The sequence below is a fragment of the Saccopteryx bilineata genome, chromosome 8, assembly GCF_036850765.1.
Source record: "Saccopteryx bilineata isolate mSacBil1 chromosome 8, mSacBil1_pri_phased_curated, whole genome shotgun sequence".
Classification (NCBI taxonomy): domain Eukaryota; kingdom Metazoa; phylum Chordata; class Mammalia; order Chiroptera; family Emballonuridae; genus Saccopteryx; species Saccopteryx bilineata.
In genome coordinates this window covers 12,262,983-12,283,912 of record NC_089497.1, presented here as the reverse complement: position 1 = coordinate 12,283,912, position 20,930 = coordinate 12,262,983, and the positions used below count along the sequence as shown (strand labels likewise).

Genomic DNA, 20,930 nt, shown 5'->3' with positions numbered 1-20,930 from the left:
CACATCCACTGTTAGGGTGCCAAAAAATAATCTATTCTGTTACCGGCTGACTGACTCTGAAGCACAGACCACATAGGTTGGTACTCACCAATTATTATTGGTTGTGGTTCACTTTTGACTCCAACACCTGCACTGGTACTAGCTGCAACCTCTACCCGGTACTGAATACCTGGGAATAATCCACCAATTATTACAGACCGAATGGCGGCATCCACACTTTTGTTGATGTGAAACCGTGTTTCATTCCCCAGACACCAGATCTACGGAAATGTAAAGAGAATAACAAAAGGAGATGAAATTATGCTTTCTGATAGTTAGGTAATATAATAGATTAAAATATTTTTTGTATGGATCAATCTACAATACTTTTGGAAGTATTTCTAATTGACATTTTTAAAGCTTAACTTCTGCAGTGTGTGTGTGTATGTGTGTGTGTGCGCACAGGCACGCATGTGCAGTAAGAGAGAGGCAAAAAGGAAAGCTGAAACTATGCCATATTCCTTCATATCTGGTTATCAACCCTGAATCTTTGTAACACAATAATTCACTTAATATCTCTAGAAAGTGGTCCCTGGTTGAAAACAGCATTTTCATATGGACTGAAACATAAATTCCTCTGCTTACTTTATCAAGATTTATTACACATATAATCTATTAAAAATATGGTGATTATGAGTTTCAATATTCAATGTATGTAGGCACACATCTTAGTAATTTATATTTCATTTAAGAAAATATTAACTTACACAGAAGTAGTTAACAAGATTAATTGACTTAAGTTATAGTTATTGACTGAGATAAAATTAAAGTGAATATTTACAATGACAGTAATAAATCTTAATACCGATCAATATATCTACACACACACACACACACACATACATGAGAACAAAGTGGTTGAAAGTCTAAACACTAATGTGAGGGAAGCTTGACTTTTACTTTTAGTAAGAATCAAATTTTAAGTCATACTTTCTTCTGGGATATGGAAATATGTTACTGTGTGATGTTTTATAAAAAGAATTGTATTAGGTATACATATTTGTATTCATTATATACTAATTTATAATCTAGACACAAGGAACACACTGGGTTTATTTCTGAAATAGGTAAGTTTCTGAAACTATTTCTTTAAAATAATTTCTGTGAATTGTATATTTCTTTGCCTTACACTATGATACCTGTGTTACTAATAGAGGAATATTGAGTCCTTACCTAAACATATTTTTTGTTACGAAAACATGATCATCTTAAATGAGTGAGAGAGTTTATCATTTATAACACAATTTATCATGCTGTAAAAAATAAATTTTTAAGTAAATTGAAGTTTAAAATATTTAGTCTCAGATGATAAGTCCTAACCTTATTAAAACACACACTCCATAGCTGATTATTCTTGGCTCTTAAAACATGTCCTAACACTTCTTATTTTATTCAATTATATTTTTCTCACAATTTCTATTTTGATGTACCTTATCCTTATATTTCTTATGCATATTTCTTTATAATGTGATGGGAATAATTTTAAATGCTATGCACATGCTCCCTATTTGCTTTTGTAAATTAACCATTAATTTAAGAAAATTCTATTTTAAATTTATCATTTTTTTCTTAGAATATAAGTCAGGGCCCTGGCCGGTTGGCTCAGTGGTAGAGCGTCGGCCCAGCGTGCAGGAGTCCCAGGTTCGATTCCCGGCCAGGGCACACAGGAGAAGCGCCCATCTACTTCTCCACCCCTCCTTCTCTCCTTCCTCTCTGTCTCTCTCTTCTCCTCCCGCAGCCGAGGCTCCATTGGAGCAAAGATGGCCCGGGCGCTGGAGATGGCTCTGTGGCCTCTGCCTCAGGCGCTAGAATGGCTCTGGATGCAACAGAGCGATCCCCCAGATGGGCAGAACATCGCCCCCTGGTGGGCATGACGGGTGGATCCCGGTCAGGCGCATGCGGGAGTCTGTCTGACTGCCTCCCTGTTTCCAGCTTTGGAAAAATGAAAAAAAAAAAAAAAAAAAAAAAAAAGAATATAATTCAATTTGCAATGTTTTGCGTGAAATAATTCAGCTTAATTTTACATATTCATTATTAAGTTTTGGAGCGAAGTGGGGCTCCCAGTTTTTCATACTAATAAAATCTATCTAGTATACTGTCAGAATTGCGTAAATATTTATTAATAGCAAAAAACATATGGTTTTAAACTTTTTACACGGCTAATCAAGAGATGTTTTACTCTCACATGTGGTCTAATCATTTGCTATTCAAAATCTTATTTCTCAAAGCTATGCACCTTTTATCTCTTAATCATAAAATGATGATGAAGAAACAATGGATATACTATACTGTTTATAAATAGCAGCTAGTTCAGTTGAAAAGTGAGATAATCAACCAAACACTGTAAGACAGTTGTTTTTTTAATTTGATTTTTTTTAATGGGCCTACTCCTTTGAGGGAACTAGTTTACAGAACCTCAGCAAATCGATCAAAGCAGAACTTAAAGTGGGAGTTGCTGCTGCCCACCCTCTTGCTCACACTCCAACTTTCTAAACCCCTGAAGCATTTTTTTTTCTGAGAATGCAATTTAAAAATGCTGTTATAAGGCATTTTACACGGAAATCCAACAGCAACAAAACACTCCACTCACATGGTTTACGTGTGTACCCGAGCTTGTGTTTTCCGTGTTCTTAAACGGAGGTTCTCACCCACTACCCATTTGTTTCTTGACCTCTCACACAAAGGTACAACAATTCATTTACACTCAAACTCAAGAGAGGGACACCCAGAGATGTGCCTCATCCGCGTGACGCGGAGACTTCTCCGGGGACCTTCTCTGTGAGCCTTCCTTCTTCCGGCAGGTCCTACCTTGTATTCTTGGATGACGCCATTCTGATGATCCGGAGGAGGGGGGTCCCAGGAAACGCTAATGCTTGTGCTGTTGTGGCTGCCAACTGTCAGCACAGTGACAGACTGAGGCGGGGCACTTGGGGCTGCAGAGGAAGTGACACAAACTGTAAGCCTTGGCGTGCATTAATGCTACTTGCAGAATGTGACTATGAAGACAAGACACAGGAGGTTGTGGGTTCCAATAGTTATACATGTCCACGTAGTGCTCCACAGTGTCCGTTTTTCTCACGTATCTTTTAAATAGAATAGATGGAGTGAAAGCAAACACAATCGCCGTGGTAACATGTACTGAATAATAAATTTAACGGCTGACATTCTGATGAGTATTTTCTATCTGCCCAGCTTAGAGATGTATTTTCTATATATCGAGCTAAGTTTCAGATTTGATTCTCGCAAGTACCTCAGGAAGGAAAAGCAATTCTTAACTCATTTAACACATAAGAATACTAAAGCCGACTATAAGTAGCTAGCTCAAACAACAAGGCAGAATTTGAACACAGGTATGTCTGATTCTAGAACTTTGAATCTTTTGACTCTACCAGGTTCTCTTTCTAAAAAAAATAATACACTGTTATGAAAAACATTATGAGAGGATGTACTATAAAATTTTATCAGTATTATTTCTGAGTGGTAGTATTACAGACAACCATTTTATTTCATTTTAGTTTGTGTTTAACAAATAAAAACAAAAACACAGTTATAGATTTCACCAACAAATACAAAAAATACATTTCTTTACATACTGGGAAAAGTAATTGACTGTTACAAAATGACTCATAATTGAAGACATCAGACTTCTTTTATATCAGTGGGCAAAGAACATGAAAACAATTCACGATGGGTCAAATGTAACATGCAAAAAATTTTAATTTCTTTTATTTTTTTCCTGGATGGTTTCTCCCATAATCATATTGAGATAAGTGAGTGAAAATTTTTTTTCTGATTTCAGACAGCAGCATCCCTCATTCATTATATCTAAGAGCTCACAAATACTAATCTCACTGTAAAGCACCAGTTGTCTATGAATCACTGAGTTTAACCCAAAAGAGGAAAAAGCAATTATGAAAGTACTAATAGTTAAAACAAAATTTAACGAATTATTATACAAAGGGCCAATGCTTTTATAACTCTACACAGTTTAGCCTTTGAAAATATATACAATTGAATTGTAAAAGACATTTTTAAAGCCAATCAATCAAGCCTCCCATGTCTGGTATATTTGTTAGGACATATTTCACTGAGGTACGGTCATATTTGCATTCAGATATAGGGCACCCACGTCCCACAGTGCCATTATTCATTATTTCTCCATGTGATAACGCTGCTCCAAAATATGGCACGGTGACATAAATCCTGCCACTTGTCTACCAGTTTTGTGGTTATTAAGTGGACTGCACCAAAAAAATGACTTGGGAGAACGGGTTGCTCACTGGCCTCGCCGCTGGCTTGGCGGGAACACCGTGCGTGCTTCCTGACAGGTCAATTAGTCCTGTGCTCAGCTTCTTTATAGAGATGTGAAAGAGCCCAGATCGCCGCTCAGCCTTCCCAGGCACCAGCCAGCTGAGATCCATTTGTTACCCTCAGAAATCGGAGATGAGCACACTGTGGACGGTGACAAATGCCCAATTCAGAAGGAAAGTCTAACTGCAGGGAAATGGACTTCTGGAAGTCGACTTCAAGTGTAGCAGTCTGTATTGAATTACTCACCACGCGCATTATGCTACAAATCTTCAACATAAAGTAATACGTAATGACGATGACACTAATATAAATTTTCAGTAATGCTTTCATTATGCATCCTAAAAGTAGATTAGTGAAGTCCTTAAAAACATGCACTTCTTTCTGCCCATGTCAGTGGACCACACTGGAAGCAGATGTCAACACAACATTTTTACTGTCTTGTTTATTTGTATAATTTGAAAGTTCTTTGATTAAACATGAGCATCTGCATGTTACTCTCAGCAACCTATATACCTTTTCTTACAGCTGGTATATCAATTTATATAAAAATAAGTCCAGGAAAGTAAGAACTTTCTCTAGGAGTTATATAAATAAAATAAGTAGAAAAGCAGAACAGGGCAAGAATTTATTATACATGGCATCTGATTTATTTATTTTTTTTACTTTTATGATAGAATTTATCCTAAGCCTCCACTTAAGGGAAGAAGACACTCAGAAATGGAATGGTTGAGACCTACATTTAGTTCATGTTCATCGCAGATTGACTTTAAAGCACAGTCAGGACAAGTTCCCAAGAGGAAAGAGGGGGGAGGTGACACTAAGGAGAAAGGTAGCTTTCTTAATTAGAAATTATGGGTCAGACTGGCAGAGGTCACAGGAAGAAGACTTATAAAAGAAAATGCCATGCTTTATTAGACCAAAAAAAAAAAAAAAGAGTTACAATGAACAGCCTGTGTTGTTCAGTTTCTAGAAGACTGTCTTTTAATGAAGCCAAGTGAACCCAATCCACGTAAATATATATATATACACATACACACACACATACATGGGAAAATACAAAAGCAAATTTGATGTACTGACAAGAAAGATTTGGGTCAAATGTTTACTTAAGAAAAAATCACATTATTTCAATGTCTTTTCTTTTTGAGTTGTCAGATTTTATAAAACTCTCATAATAAAAAGAGAAAGTAACACCACCTTAGATTCACTCGTAGAGTCCCTCCTGCTATTTGTCTAAGGCAGGCGATGAACTAGAATCAACAGAGTTGGTTTTGTTATGGTTTAAGCTTGGAAAGTGATGGAAATCTGAATACTAACCTTCTTCAGTAGTACGGACTATTTTAGATTCACTGTCCATTCCTTGGAATTCATTAAAATAAGGTCGAACTTTAATTTCGTAAGTCACCCCCTTTTTCAGATTGACTAAGACAGCGTTTCTCTCGTTTGGGACTTTGGCATCTAAATTCTGCCACGTTGATGTAGCCTGTAGTCCTGACGTCTGGCGGTACATCACTCGGTAGCCTTGAATAAACTGGGGCTGGCGATCAACCTGAAAAACACAGGGAAGTACTTTAGACACCACCACACCCTCACTTCTCTTGTTCTTGCTTCTGTCCTTATCAACTATAACCTGAGTGACGCCATGCCTTCTAATTCACATCCTTGCTTCTTCTCTCCTCTTTGAATTCTAAATTCACGTGTTTCCTAAGTTATTCTTTCCAAAATGAAGAGTGGGCTACCACCCTCTCTTGTTTCAAATAATTCATGGTAACTAAACTATCTACTTAATTCAAACTCTTTAAATAAGCAAAATAAGTTTATCAACACCTAGATCTGCTGATTTTTCTAGCATCATTTCTTACGTTTGTCCTTTCCCTATATTAGCAATTTCTATTTTTGTGGTTGTGGATATAATGTGCTACTTGTCAGAGATTTCCATTCTCATCTCTTGTCCATTCACCAATCCCTTCGCTTACTCAAAAACAGTTATTGAGTTCTACTAATAAGCAGCAGGAATTTTTGCTGAAATCTGGGGATAAAATTGGAGGCTGAGAGGAGTCAGTCCCTGCCCTCATGGTGCTTAGAATCCGTGTGAAAGACGGGCATTGTCTAATGATCACCCAGACAATGTTCAGGTTACCGTGATAACAAATAAACACAAACAAATGTCACGATTGAGACGTATAAGGAGCTGAGAAAGCCTACAGTGGAGAGGCGGTTGACTAAAGCAGGAAAGGAAATAAAGTTTCCCAGAAGAACAAGTGCTGAGATCTATGAGGATGGATCCTGAGGAAGAAGAACAGTAACAGCTCGAGTACAATTCCTGCTGGTGGAGGAAGCACATGAGAGAGACTGAAAGCCGTGGAGCTGACACAGCTGTTTTCAATGCAGGAAAAAGCTTACACCCATCAACAATGATCAAATTAAAGACTCTTATTAATTTACCGGTAGCCCCACTCCTGGACCACTTTCTTGATCCTTTTATTCATTTAAGATACAAAGGATAAGCAGCTGTTTTTACATAAAAATCTGAGATTTGGGATCGGAAAACTCATATCATACAGAAACTTCAAAGATTTTTGTTCACTCATGATAGCTGCATGACACTGAGTACGTAAAAATGTGAGCTAAACGTGAACCGTTCTCTTTGCGCCGTTATGAAACAATTTTTACGGGAGTTTTATCATTTCTTCATTTTCAGAGAGAAAGAAACTTTTAACCTTTCAAAAAGTCTTGCCGTATTTCTAGAAATGCTTGACAAATGTAACTACCATAGCACATTCTTCAATTACTATAGTATAGTTTAATGGTCATATTCTAAAAAGCCTTTAACCTGACATATTTCACAGTCCAAGAAAGTAGAATTAAATTTCATGGAGAAGAGTTGGAAGAACTGCATTTTAGGGAGTCTGAAGAGGTAGGTAATAAAATAAGGAATAAACGAAACTGTTATTTCAGCTTGTTAACAATTTCTTTATCCAATTGTTAACACATTATAAATAAGTTATTTCTTCATGTATTAACTTTTAACTTCCTGAGTTGCAGTATTTAAAATATTAAAAGCAGAAAATTAAAAAAATACAGAACCTCAGTCAAAAGACAATGGCATAAAGAGATATTTTTTCTGTCTTTAGAATGTCCAAGTTATAAAAGTCTATCAAGTTGGTGAGCATGTGTATTTCTCTGTGTAGCTAATTCCAGTTTCGCAGATGAGTTTCAGCAAGTAAGGATTTCTTTATCCACCCGACAGCTTTGTGACCCTCAAGACTTTTCTGAAATTCACATTACTCTATGAGGTTAAGTAAAAAAAAATTAGGTCCAGCTCTAATGTAAAAGCTCACGATCTTTGAACCCTCATCCATGCCACAAATTTGTGTTTTTGTAACAATGGGCACTTTTTTCTTTTTGAAAAAGTTTTTCTGACATTATAAAACAAAGCAACTAAAAAGCAAAAAGTTAAATTTATGAGCACCAAAGAGAGCTACCCTTCATCAAAACTGTCAGTGTTCAAAAAAATCACTGCAGCATATGTTAAAACAATATTAAGCTTGCGTTTTATAAACTTCTCTGCCTTCCCTTTAAGTGAATTTATATACTGAAAGAAAGACATAACTCACAATAATAGCTTGTTAATACTGAAAGAAGTAAGCTGTGTTTTTAAGAAGAACATTAAGCAGCTGTTTCCAGATGAAGGGAGTCTGTAAATCAGGGTAAATTGGTTTTATCCATGTTTGGTTTTCATTAATTAAGTGTTTCAGGGGCTTTATGAAGCTAATGTTTACTATACAACATGGCCTTGCTCACTTCAATATATACTGCCCTCAACCAGTATTTTCTAATGACCTACTTAATAAATAAAGAGTTTAACTGGATTTTGTGCAGTTGCAATGCATTCTTTTCAGGAAAAAAAAAAGTGCTGTTACAGGTGGAAGCAAAAATGAAAATGCTGACCATTTCCTTTAAAAAAAAAAATAGGTGGGATTTTTATTGGCTATGCATTCTACACCATGGGCTTCTGAAGAACGTTTTGACAGGTGGTCAATTTCAAGTTAAACCACATGCTTGTTACTAGTTTTTATTAACACTGGGGCTGTGAGTCTGGACACAATTCCATGGGCTGATAGAATTTTAAAAACTGGTGGCATTTTCTGAAAAACAAGCCTAAGAAAAGAGCTGTACTCAGAAAAAGAGTCAAACGATGAAGCCAAGTTCGGTCTCAACCGAGTTCTGGCTGAGGCTTGTATACTTTCTGAGTCTCAGGTTGCTTCATTTGCTCAAGTAATACCTATGCTACAAGGGCACAGGCATGGGATTCACTGAGCAATATAAGTCAGAGCACTTCGCAAGTTGCAGAGATGCACGATGATCAAGCGTCGTTGTTGAGGAAAGGATATGCTCAGAAAAGGAGGTCCACCAGTGTGGCCCTCCGATCATCCCTTTGATTACAATGTGGAAGTAAGATGCTTAATATCTATCTCTCCAATTTTGAAAACAATCCACCTAAACTGAAAATTCAAAATACATTCTCTTAGGTGGCCTTCATCTGTCTGCTGACTGATCTAGATTGAGCCGAGTTCTGCAATTCAAGTTCAACAGAAAACACTTTCAAAACCCCAGTAACTGTAATATTTAAGGGAGAAGGGTCTGTGATTCATTTTGTCCTTGAGCCAAAACAAAACACCATACATACTCCAGAATAAACATTTTTATTTATGATATTTATCATTATTTTCTTTGTGAAACAGCCATTTTCTTATAACTTATGCCTACTCTTATTATAAAAGCCCTTGTTTTTAGAATGTAGCATTTGCTACTTATTGTTGCTCTGAGATTAGCTTTGTGGGGCATGTGGAATTTTTTTTTTTTTTGTACAAATAACATGCATGTTTGGTAACCAAATCTTGCCAACCATTGGTAAACAACCTCATTTGGCCCCAAATCTACACACATGTGCAGAGGAATATACTATATTTATCCTTTCAAACTCAATACATCTGTAACTCAAACAATGTGATAATTTAAAGAACATGCACATTTAGTAAGTTGAAAATAGGACACTGAAATAAAACAGTTGGTCATAATTTCTTTGATAACCATCATCACCCCCATCTGGCTCTACTTGATTCCAGCTACCTTTCAAATACATGCCTGTTTCATGGGGAATGATAGCCTGTGACATCACTGAACACTTTCATTTTTTAAATAAAATGTGTATAAAAAATGCAGTTGGTCATGCAGCAGTTATTGAAAGGGTATTTTATAAATGCTTTACTCTGAAAAAAAAATCAGAAATTAAAAACATAGATCCCAGACTCTCAGAAGTCAAGTTCCTGAGGGAGAGAGATGCTAAAACTAGAACTTACAAGCTTCTTGGGACATACAGATGGTTATGACAAGGTCCCCCTCCTGAAAGAACTCCCAGACTACTGGCTTGCGAATAGGATCTAATTTGATTTGTTATTTTTAACTGAATGGCTTTTACAGTGATTAACTTCATGAACATAATGATTTTGATTCTTATCCAAATAAGTCCCATATTTAGAAACAGGTTTAAAAATATCCTTCAAAACTCCCAACAGAGAAGAGAAGACTTTTTCAATTGAGAATAAGGAAAAAAAATCCGCTATTAAAAAACAACTATTTCCTTGGCCTTATTAGTTGTGTCTCTAGTCAGAGGTACAGAAAGATGGAAGAAGCACGGCAGATAATGCCCCTACTGTGCCACTGGGAAAATGATGAGGTCATTATGTTTCCTTCATGGGGACAAAAGAATGGAAACCATTCTATGCAGAAAATAGAGTATGTCGTTGTGAAATTACACTAAAAAAATAGAATTGGAAACAATGTAATCCTAATCATAATTACTCTTAAAATATTGTGAACTTAGTTTTTTTGTTTGTTTGTTTTTTGTTAAAGTATTACTCAGAGGTGAAAAATGTGATTGATCAGATGGTCTGGTTTAAGAAGGAGCAAAATGCCTTATTGAGGATCATATATTGAAATTCCACCATTAAAACGCCTTTCATTTGACTTAGTATTCATCTACGTTTTATCTTGACTGTGAAAACACTAAATGCAGATTCAAAGTGAGGAAATTCTAATGTTATTGTCACCTAAAAATATCCATGGGATATTGGGAACATTATCTAACTTTTCTGAATTGGATTCTTTTTATAAAATTACAAATTGAGCTTAATGTTACTAAGGTTCTTCTGTTCTAATAAATAATGCCTCCATATTTCCTCATAGAGAAGTGGACGAGACCTAATACCTTTCCTGGTGTTTGAGGACAGAGTTACTCACTTTCTCTTTGATTGCAACCTCTGTGTATGGTGCACCTATTGCTATGACAATCACTAAGAACTGACGTGATTTTCTCAAGTAGATGTGTGTCTCTTTGTACACCTAATAATTCAGTACAAAATTGGTCCTTAAAAAATGCTTGTTGAACTAGATTTGTTTAATGGATTTATTATTGAGAGGACACTGGAATAATTCTATCTATAGTGTTTTATAATTTAAACATAATTAGTTAGGAACTGATAAAAAATAACCATTATATTTTCCCTCAACTTTCTTTGTTGACTAAGTTAATGGGAATGATAGGAATAGTTATTTCCCAAAAGAATCTTGGAGAAAGGGTAATCCAGTTATATATATATATATATATATATATATATATATATATATATATATATATATATTTTATATAGTCATTCTTCTACAACAAAAACAAATTAAAATACATAATTATAAATACTTTCTAATTAAGATTATAATTAAAGGGAATTTTTTCTAGGTATCCTTTAATTAAAATGTCCTTTATTTATACAAAATACAAGATTTATCACATATATAGAAGGCTAAAAGAATATGTGTTCTTCTATCATTCTTATATATTTCTATGAATTATTAGAAATTATAATAAAGAGATCTGGGTCATAATGTGGAAGCTGGCACTAACTGTATTAAACTTAGGAAAGATTACCTTGCTCTTCTCAAAACACAGACACCCATAAACTTAAGCATATGCATAAGTGTTAGTATTTTCTAATACTACTAATATACTTATTTTTATGTTATCTGTTGTTCCTAATGGCTACCATGTAGTCAAAACATTTTGCATTTTGAGTTAACAGTGAGCAGGCTGACATTTACTAATGCATGCAATTGGATGCTTTAGCATATATTAAACTATTTCTTAAAACCTATTATTTTTATTATATGTCAAACTATTAAAATTATATATGTACATAGTTGGTGCTACTGGATGAAATTCAACTAAAAGAATATATAGATGCAAAACATCAGTAGTCATTAAAGAAATGCAAATCAAATCACAATAATATATCATTTACTAGTCACTAGAACGGTTATAATAAAAAGACAGAGGATGACAAGTGTTGGTGAGAAGATGAGAGAAATTGGAGAGGATGCAGAAGAACCTAGAACTTTCAGACATTGCTGGTAGGTACATAAAATGGTATAACCACTTTGAAAAATATGTTGGCAGTTCACCCAATGTTAACCAGAGTATTATCATATTATTCAACAATGCCTCTGTAAATACCAAGAGAAATGAAAACAGATGTTGACTCGTACACAAATGTTCATGACACCATCATTCATAATAGCCTATAGTAGAAAGAACTCAAAAGTGCATGAGCTGGTCCTGGCTGGTTGGCTCATCAGTAGAGCATTGGCCCGGTGTGTGGAAGTCCGGGGTTTGCTTCCCAGTCAGGGCACACAGGAGAAGTGCCCATCTGCTTCTCCACCCCTTCCCCTCTCCTTCCTCTCTGTCTCTCTCTTCCCCTCCTGCAGCCAAGGCTCCATTGGAGCAAAGTTGGCCCAAGTGCTAAGGATAGTTCCATGGTCTCTGCCTAGGTGCTAGAATGGCTCTGGCTGAAATGAAGGAAGCCCCAGATGGCCAGAGCATCACCCCTGGTGGGCATGCCAGGTGGATCCCAGTTGGACACATGTGGGAGTCTGCCTGCCTTCCTGCTTCTAACTTTGGAAAAATACCAAAAAAAAAATTGTATGAGCTAATGAATGGATCAACAGATGCATGTGATACATCTGTACAACAGAATGAGAGAAGGTAATAATAGGAACAAAATACTGACACTTGCAACGGCATGAATGAACCTCAAAAACATTATTCTGAGTAAAAAAGCCAGACAAAAAAGATCACACATTGCATATTATTATTCCTAGAAAAGAATAGGCAAATCTACAGGGACAGAGAATAGATTAGTGGCTGCACAAGGCTAAAGCAGAAAGAATGGAGAAGAGACTGCTAGTGGGCACCAAGTTTCATTTCGAGATAGTGACATGGTCTAAAATCAGATTTCGGTGATGATTGTACAACTCTGCAAGTATGCCAGAAAACATGGAGGTGTACATTTTAACTCTGGTATATTAATTAGATCTCAATAAAGCTGTTAAAATTTCAGAAGACACCACATGTTTATATTACAATCAATTTGCTTTTCCTATATTTATTCTTTTAACTATTGAATTTTTTTTTTTGCCATTGATTACAGCACAATTTTAAATGATATGAGTTTTTAATTCTATTTTTTTGGTTTGTCTACTTGTTTTTTTTTTTATTTTTATTTTATTTTTTCCCCTCAAAATAAAAGACACTGTGGGGATTTCAAAAATGAGAAACTTAACTTTGGCCATAGTATCAATAATTATAATTAATAGGATAAATGATTAATGCAAAGAGAAAACTTTGTTCTAGGAGCTGGAAACATGAATGGGTCTATGTGACTTCATGAGGCTGCAAGCAGTAGCAGTCCAGCATTGCGCCCCAGGCCCAGCAGATCCACAAACAAGATGGCATCCATGTTCAAAGGATGGAAAGTCCACTCACAAGGATGTAGATAAAGAAGCAATGGTCAGCAGATGAAGAAAAACTAGAAGAGTCCCTGGACTGCAATTTCCACCTGATTGACTTCTCCCTAAATCCCAAACCCCTTACCCATTCCTTTCTTCCCTTTATTAAAAAGGTTGGCTCAGACAAGGTGTTAGATGGTTTTTAGGTATAGAACCCCCATATCTCAGGTCACCAGCCATCTGAATAAAGCACCTATAAAGACTTAATTCTTGTCTCTACTTATTTGGTTGAGTGGTGACAGGCAGCAATGGACACGAATATTTTTTTCTGGTTTCAAGACTACATTTAACATGGCCTTTGGAAACTTACCGTCCATGTGACTTGAACAGTCGTGGGAGTCAACACAACTGGAGTATGAAGACGGACAATGACATCTCCTAGTTCTTTCTGTACTTGTCTGTGGTCCACTCCTTGTGCTGGTGGGCTGATATCTACAGGTACATAACCATTCCCAAGTTTTAAAAATTCATAGTAAAATTGTATATTGTATAAGCCAATATTATGCCATTAGAAATAATTATAGAAGAAAATTTAAATGTCTTTGTGACACAAACCTTAGAGAATATTTACATATGTACCATCTTGCTAAAACATAATTAGAAAGATTATTTGTATCTTCATTAAATAATGTTAAAGAATGTACGCCATCCTCACCCCATTCAAATTCATTGTGTGGAAGGTCTTATTATTTTCTTATTAAAGAATGCCATGTGTTGTAATACTTCTCTGGAAGCATCATTTTTTATAAAGATATTGAAAGACTTTTTTTGGAGGGGGTAGTTAATGGGATAATATCTGAGTAATTTTAAAAAAGAAAACTACTGTCTAGGAATGTACTTAATACTTTGTCCCAATTAGTAAATTCTGTGTTCTTGCTGTTTGACTTATTTCAGTCTTGGAATGCGAGGGAAAGTAATCGGAGTGCCTGGGAGAGTGAATCATGTTACCAAAGGCAAACAAAGAGAAGGGGAAGAAGCCCCTCAAATTCACAAGAACAATTTTGACCAAAAAACTTAGCATACTGATAAAATGTTCCAAAGCAATAACATTTGAGCAGCATACAGGTGTCCAACAAAGGTAATGCCGTTGTTTTTGGAAACTATAGTGGGAATGTGAGAGCATGTGAGAAGGAAAACAAATAAATAATAGATTTGCAATGTTTAGAATGATATATCTTCAGCCATGCATTGTCCTGGCCTCTTAATTACTATTTACATAAACACTCTTTTATTGTCCCAAACAACAGTTTATATTCTGTGTCCATTAAAAATATAAATTATAGACATCCAAGTCCATCAATGTGATATCAAATACTGAATTTCACACATACTCAAATCAACTTCTTACCTGGAACACTGTAATATTGAGCTGAATTTATTTTCCTTCCAACTACATTACTGAATGTAGGAAGTTGAATTTAAATTGATTAATTTTCTTAATTTTATTGTCTTCTATTTTCTCAGGCCACAAGGCAACACTTTTGTATAAATATTTTTAAGTGCATATCTCAGCCAAAACTTAAATTGGGTGCACTAACTTAAAATGGGATATAAATCATTGGGAACTACACTTTGGTGATATTTCTAGTTCTACTTTTTTCATCCTTAACATAAACAGCATCACAAGTTTGACTTAAAAAAATTATTAATACTGGGTGAATAATGCTAACAATTGAGAATATACCTACGGTCTGTTCTGATGTAGATGAGACGTGTATTTGCTGCCATATTACAATAATTCTAGATTCCATGGTATTTAGTATCTTTATAAAATGAGAGCGCATACAGGAAAGCATTCTTTATAAAGAGGAGCTTTGCAAAATGCAAAGCTTCTGAAAGTGTGGTGTCAAAAAATGATCCTGACATTCAGACACAAAACATGAGTTTTCTTATTAAACATCTGTTAAGAGAACATAAAAGTCTTTTGCTCTATATAGTCTCTCAACTGGAACAAGTCAGATCACAAACAACTTTTCATTAATCTTTCTGACCTTTTCACCGAGGAATTATTTTGTGAGTCAGGATTTAGTGACTGGCACAGTTATTGAATGATCTAGGTCTGCCAACTTAATCACACCAAAAGTCTTCCCTTTTCCGTTATCTCTCCGCCTCCCACTGTGTCTACACACACACACACACACACACACACACACACACACACACACTGACTATTTCCATCTACCCAGGTAAAAATGATTTAGGTAATATTACTTCCTGACTTAAAACCATGCACCTCTTATTTTTAATGTACAATAATTTAATTTAATTTACTCATTAAATTCAGACACACGAAAAGCAATTGGATCGAGGCAAGGTAGAATACAACCAGCTTCACGCCTTCAGGTTCTTTGTTGCACTTTTTCTTTCTCTTGAGACAGCTTTTTACCTACATGTCCTTTCTCATCAGGGAAAATTAACCACATCACTGCTTGCAGAACAATAGCAAATCGGTGTTCCCTCCCCCTTTGACTGCCGTCATGTCAGTAACGTTAGGAAATCACGTGGCAACTTTATTTCACTCGATTCCTTCAACCCACCCTTCTCTGTTATAATAGCACGCTAGTAACTATCACTGAACTACATTGTAATTATAATAATATTTTATGGCTGTATGGTGCTTTTCATAGCATAAAAATACTACTTTGAATTCTATCTTGTTCAAAGCCTTTTACAAATAAGATGTAATTAACCCTTTCTCAAGAACCTTGTGGAAATTGGTTGTAACAAATAATAAAGCCACCATTTCTGTGTTATTAATTCTGTAATCTACTAGTAGAAAATAAATTATAATGCTACATCTTATATTAACCCTTAGACTCCAATGACCTCTCATTTTGAAGAGATGGGCTACTAAAGATGAGTATGAGAAATCTTCCATTTTTATCTTTTGTTATAATGTTCTAGGGTGCTTTTTTTATTATTAGTCAAAATAATTGCATACCTAGGGGAGAAATTTGATTTACTGCTTTCTGAAACAAATTGTTTCTTTAAACCTCTGGTTTAATAAAATACACCACAGCAATGCTTGTCAAACTTGTCAAAAACATCAGCAACACCCACTCAGCACCTTAGCACAGATGAGGGGGTCTCACCCCCAGAGCCTCTGAGATGGGGCCTGCAAACCTGCATTTATAACGTGGTCCCAGGTGGTGAGATGCTGCTTCCATGGGAACCACATCTTGAGACCCCCTGCACTCTGAAAACACAATTCCTGAACATTAAGGAGTAATGATATATTTTATCTGGGCATCTTATTCATTATAGATCACTTTTTGATACCGTATAATTAATTTTAAAAAAGGAGAAATATTATTCCACCCTTTGAAATATAGTGAAGCTCTATATGAGTTGATTCACTCTTACTATGTAAATACATCCAATTATTCTGTGTATTTTGTATTAAATAGACCCAACTTCTCTAGAAAGAGGACATGTTCACCAAGGTGATCTGCACGTTGTCTTTAAACCGGCTCAGGTCTAATGAATCGTCATAACCCGCAATGCAGACACTTTTATCATTCCGTGTGCAATTCCTTTGTCCTTATAGATCTGCTTAAAGCCTCCACCTAGAACCAATCATGTTTACAGCTCTTGAAATTACCTTGTGTGCGCACAGGATCTGACATAGGACTTGGGTCACTGAGACCTTGGGGGTTGATCGCTCTGACCATGAATAAGTAGATTGTATTGGGCCGCAGTCCTCTCACGGTATAGAGGGTGGTCTTTACATGGTTTGCCACTGTCTGCCAGCTATTGCTCACTGATTGGCTAAAACAGGAACAGAAATTTCATTGAAAGAACAGTCATAAAGGTGTTAGATGTGGAGTTAGGTATCAATGACAAAGGTTAATGGTTGAAAATTAAAGACACACACACACACAAAACACTTGATGTGTTCAGCCCAGTAAATGAAACATTTGGATGGTTTCAGTTTATTCAACAACAAAGCCAAGCCCACCTAACGGAAGTGCCATGCACAACAAAATAAACTCAGGCCGGGAGATGGGACAGCCCTTTGCTAATACACAGGAGCCCACTAAATGAGTACCTGTACCTGCAAAAGGACCAGAGGCCAAGAGCACATCAAGTTTATACACTAAATACGGTCCTGGAAAATGTGTATCTATATGTAACTTGAAAAGAATTAACCTGTAGAAAGAATAAATGGGCTACAGAGTAAATTATGCCAGGACATTTTCCTGTTCCAAGATGTGTTTTCTTTCGTGTCAATCCCCCACGCAATATTATAATAAAGCCTTTTAAAACTAGACATCTGTAAAAGGAGAAAGGAAGCATGTAATGACTATTTTCCCTTGGTCACATTTTTAATAAAATTGTACATTACACAGTAGTGTGATTTCTCATCTCGGGATGATGAAATATCTCCGAACTGCAGATGGCATGCCTGTTTAGAGCACTTTGTCTAAGGTCAAATGTTTCTTTTGTTCAAAATGAAGAGAAAATGGGATGTAAAGGAACTTTCATTTATTTCTCAGAAGTCCTTCTTACATCAAAACATGAAAATGAAAGAAAAATAGTATTTTGCAATTTGAAGATTATGTACCCATCATTACCTTAAATATATTAGGAAAACCTAAAAATGAGCACATTCTTAAGTATTTGTCCTTACACTTGGAAAGGCCAGTGGCTTTCACTATCTTTATAATGGCAAACAGAGCACACTGGAACTAAATATGCAATTACATTTTCCCATTTACCAATTTCTCGTAAGACAATTTTATAATAATATTTGTTAACTTACAGTTTATATCCTTAAATTGATGACATTTTTCTCAAATAACAATTAGATATGTCCTTTTTCTTAGCAACCAGAGATGCATAAAATCAATTTCTTAGTTGTAATTTTTAATTATCTCTTGTGTACCCAATAAATGTATCCAAATAGTTAGCATAAAAACATGAGAATTATTTTAAGTTTTACTCTAATTATGAGGAAGCAAAGTTCCCAGGGTTCTATGCCTCAATAACTACTGCATAAATTAAAACATTCCTGTGCCTAATTAAATTATTTTTAGCCTAGTTGTAATGCCAAAATTTCCATCCTGAATCCTTATAATGGTCAGGGTAAAAGAAAAGAGCTAAGTGATTATGTCATGAATCAGGACCCTATAAACACAGGTATGATTAATGTATATTTAATCTTATAATTAAGTTATACATAAAAAATAAAGTCTATTCCTGAATAAAGTCAGATTTAACGGTAAATTCTTAAAATATACTGATTGAAATGTCCTTAAAATAAAACAGCTGGATAGCTCACACATTTTAGGATCTATGAGCTAATGCAATCAAGAAAATAGAAAGTGGTCCATACCTGAATGCCTCAATGATATATGAACTCGCTGGGAGCGTCCCAGGGGTACCTGGTTGCCAGGACAAAGTAACACTGTTCTTTGTAACATCAGTGACCTGTGGTTTGGATGGTGGTCCTGGCAGGTCACTTAAGTCATAATTTTTACTGATTGTTGCTCCAGTTTCTATAGAGGACAAACAGAAAAGGCTACATTTTTCTGAATGCAAAGGCTGACAACAATAGTTAAAAGAATAGTCTATTAAAGAAGTTGACCTAGAGAGTGAGCAATTTATCCTCATGAGTCAAAAATATATAAATGAATATTTACGTTTCCTACATGTGACTAATGTTCACTTTCCTACATGATCACTAGAATTGCCTTCTCTTTAGAATGAGAAAATAAAATAACAAGTTTGCCAAGGAGAAATGTATCAGATTGCACAGGTGCAATTCTATGTGCCAAGGTGTTCCAGAATTTAAAAGTTGGCATAAGTATTAATATTTACATTTAAAGAATTTAAAATATTGATCTTGTCTTCACATGATACTTGGTCAGGAGCTAATCACTTAAGATTTCTTCTGTTAAGATAATTCACAAAGCCTGACCAGGTGGTGGTACAGTGGATAGAGCATTGAACAGGGATGCAGAGGACCCAGGTCCGAAACCCCAAAGTCACTGGCTTGAGTGTGAGCTCACCAGCTCAAGTGTGGGGTCGCTGGCTTGAGCATGGGATCCTAGCTATGACTCCATGGTCGCTGGCTTGAGCCCAAAGTTCATTGGCTTGAAGCCCAAGGTTTCTGGCTTGAGCCCAAGGTCGCTGGCTTGAGCAAGGGGTTACTCGGTCTCCTATAGTCCCTGACCAAGGCATATATGAGAAAGCAATGAATGAACAATTGAGGTGTTACAGCAAAGAACTGATCCTTCTCATCTCTCTCCCTTCCTGTCTGTCCCTCTCTCTGTCTCTGTTTTTGTTTCTGTTAAAAAAAAAAAAGAAGGATAATTCATGAAGAATTTACCTGTCACATCCAGCACGGCACTCCAGGAAGTCTCCCCACTGGAACTTGTAGCCACACAAGTATAAGTGCCGGTATCAGAAATCTAGCGTGCAAGAAAGGGAGAGAATGGAAGTTGGAAAATAACATGTTGATAAAATTTTAAAAATTAAGAAACTAAATCTTTCCCTCTCAAGAGATCAGTGTGCTGCTATATTTAATCTGTAGCTGTGTAACAGTGAATAGAATAAAGTCGTATCATAAAAAAAAAATGAAACAAATTATGCCCATGGAATCATTGCCATTTAGAGCCGAAAAGAGACCACAGAAGTAATCTAATACATAACTCTATGAGCATTCATAACAGTTGCCATTTTATTGATCGCTTAAAATGTTTTTGTTATTCACTGAAGAGTGGGAAAAGACTTTTAGGAATGCTTATTAATATAACCAAGAGTTCTCTTTGACAAATGAAAAAGGCAGGATACTCTGTGATTGTGCATTGTCAAAAGCCCCAAGATAAACAAAAAATATATAAAATCAAAAACCCTCCCTGGGTCTGAGCCTTGTGGACTTACATTGCAAACACCCATTTCTATCAGTTTAGAGAAACAAACAAACAAACAAAAAACCCCAAAACACCAAAGTGAGACTGAGAAGAGAAACTGATGACCAAGGACAATAAGACAAGTCAGCAAATGTAGAATTAAAACTCTGATGAACACGCATCTAATTGTTGGTGAAATATGGGAGTTCACAGAATATATCTGCCAAGTTCAACGTGTAAGTGTATCGACGGCTGAACCTTGCACAATTGATCCTCCCGTAAGTCGTCAGTGCATGGCTGTTACTGCCTCTCCACCATTTTAATTGATTTTAAATGTCATTATGTATTTTCATGTAAGTTTCGAATTGCTCCGGAACGTCATTCTTTGCTGTATGATCTCCATACAATGGTCTTGCACGATGCAAAGTGATGACGGGAGTCGCCTTTGACGGAAAAAAGCCCTCCTTTCAGCTGGGGCTGCGCCTGCATTGCAGTCATTAGAAATCTTTTCATTTAGGGAGCATGACTCACAAACTCAATATAATGAGCTGAGGCTGGGTTTTAATGGGATGTTCATTTGAATATGGTCTCTGAAAGAGTAAAGAATTTGCATTTTATTAGAGCTGTTGAGCTGAGATGTAGCACTTGTTATGAAGTGCGAACGCGGGAAGGAGGGAATGTAGGTAGTGCTTCTTCACCGCATCTCCTTGTCATTGCGTGGAGACGCAAGTCTGACGTTAGCTGTGGTAGGTGTGCTGAAATGAGCATTAAAATATACTAGTTCTCAAAAGGTGGAGAGTCGGCTACCAATTAGCTGAGCTGTAA

At 36.0% G+C, this 20,930-nt stretch overlaps 1 protein-coding gene across 20 annotated transcripts in view; it reads right to left on the bottom strand.

Annotated features, from left to right (window-relative positions):
* ROBO2 (roundabout guidance receptor 2) overlaps window positions 1-20,930 on the bottom strand; it is a 1,433,919-nt gene that overhangs the window by 77,463 nt on the left and 1,335,526 nt on the right. For all 20 annotated transcript variants that reach the window (XM_066241946.1, XM_066241947.1, XM_066241955.1 and 17 more), the window contains 7 exons: window positions 19,583-19,664; window positions 18,587-18,749; window positions 16,853-17,019; window positions 13,562-13,683; window positions 5,668-5,899; window positions 2,848-2,972; window positions 89-260 (listed from right to left, as the gene is read on the bottom strand). In XM_066241946.1, the coding sequence (XP_066098043.1) occupies window positions 89-260; window positions 2,848-2,972; window positions 5,668-5,899; window positions 13,562-13,683; window positions 16,853-17,019; window positions 18,587-18,749; window positions 19,583-19,664 (1,063 nt within the window). The remainder of the gene's footprint in view (window positions 1-88; window positions 261-2,847; window positions 2,973-5,667; window positions 5,900-13,561; window positions 13,684-16,852; window positions 17,020-18,586; window positions 18,750-19,582; window positions 19,665-20,930) is intronic.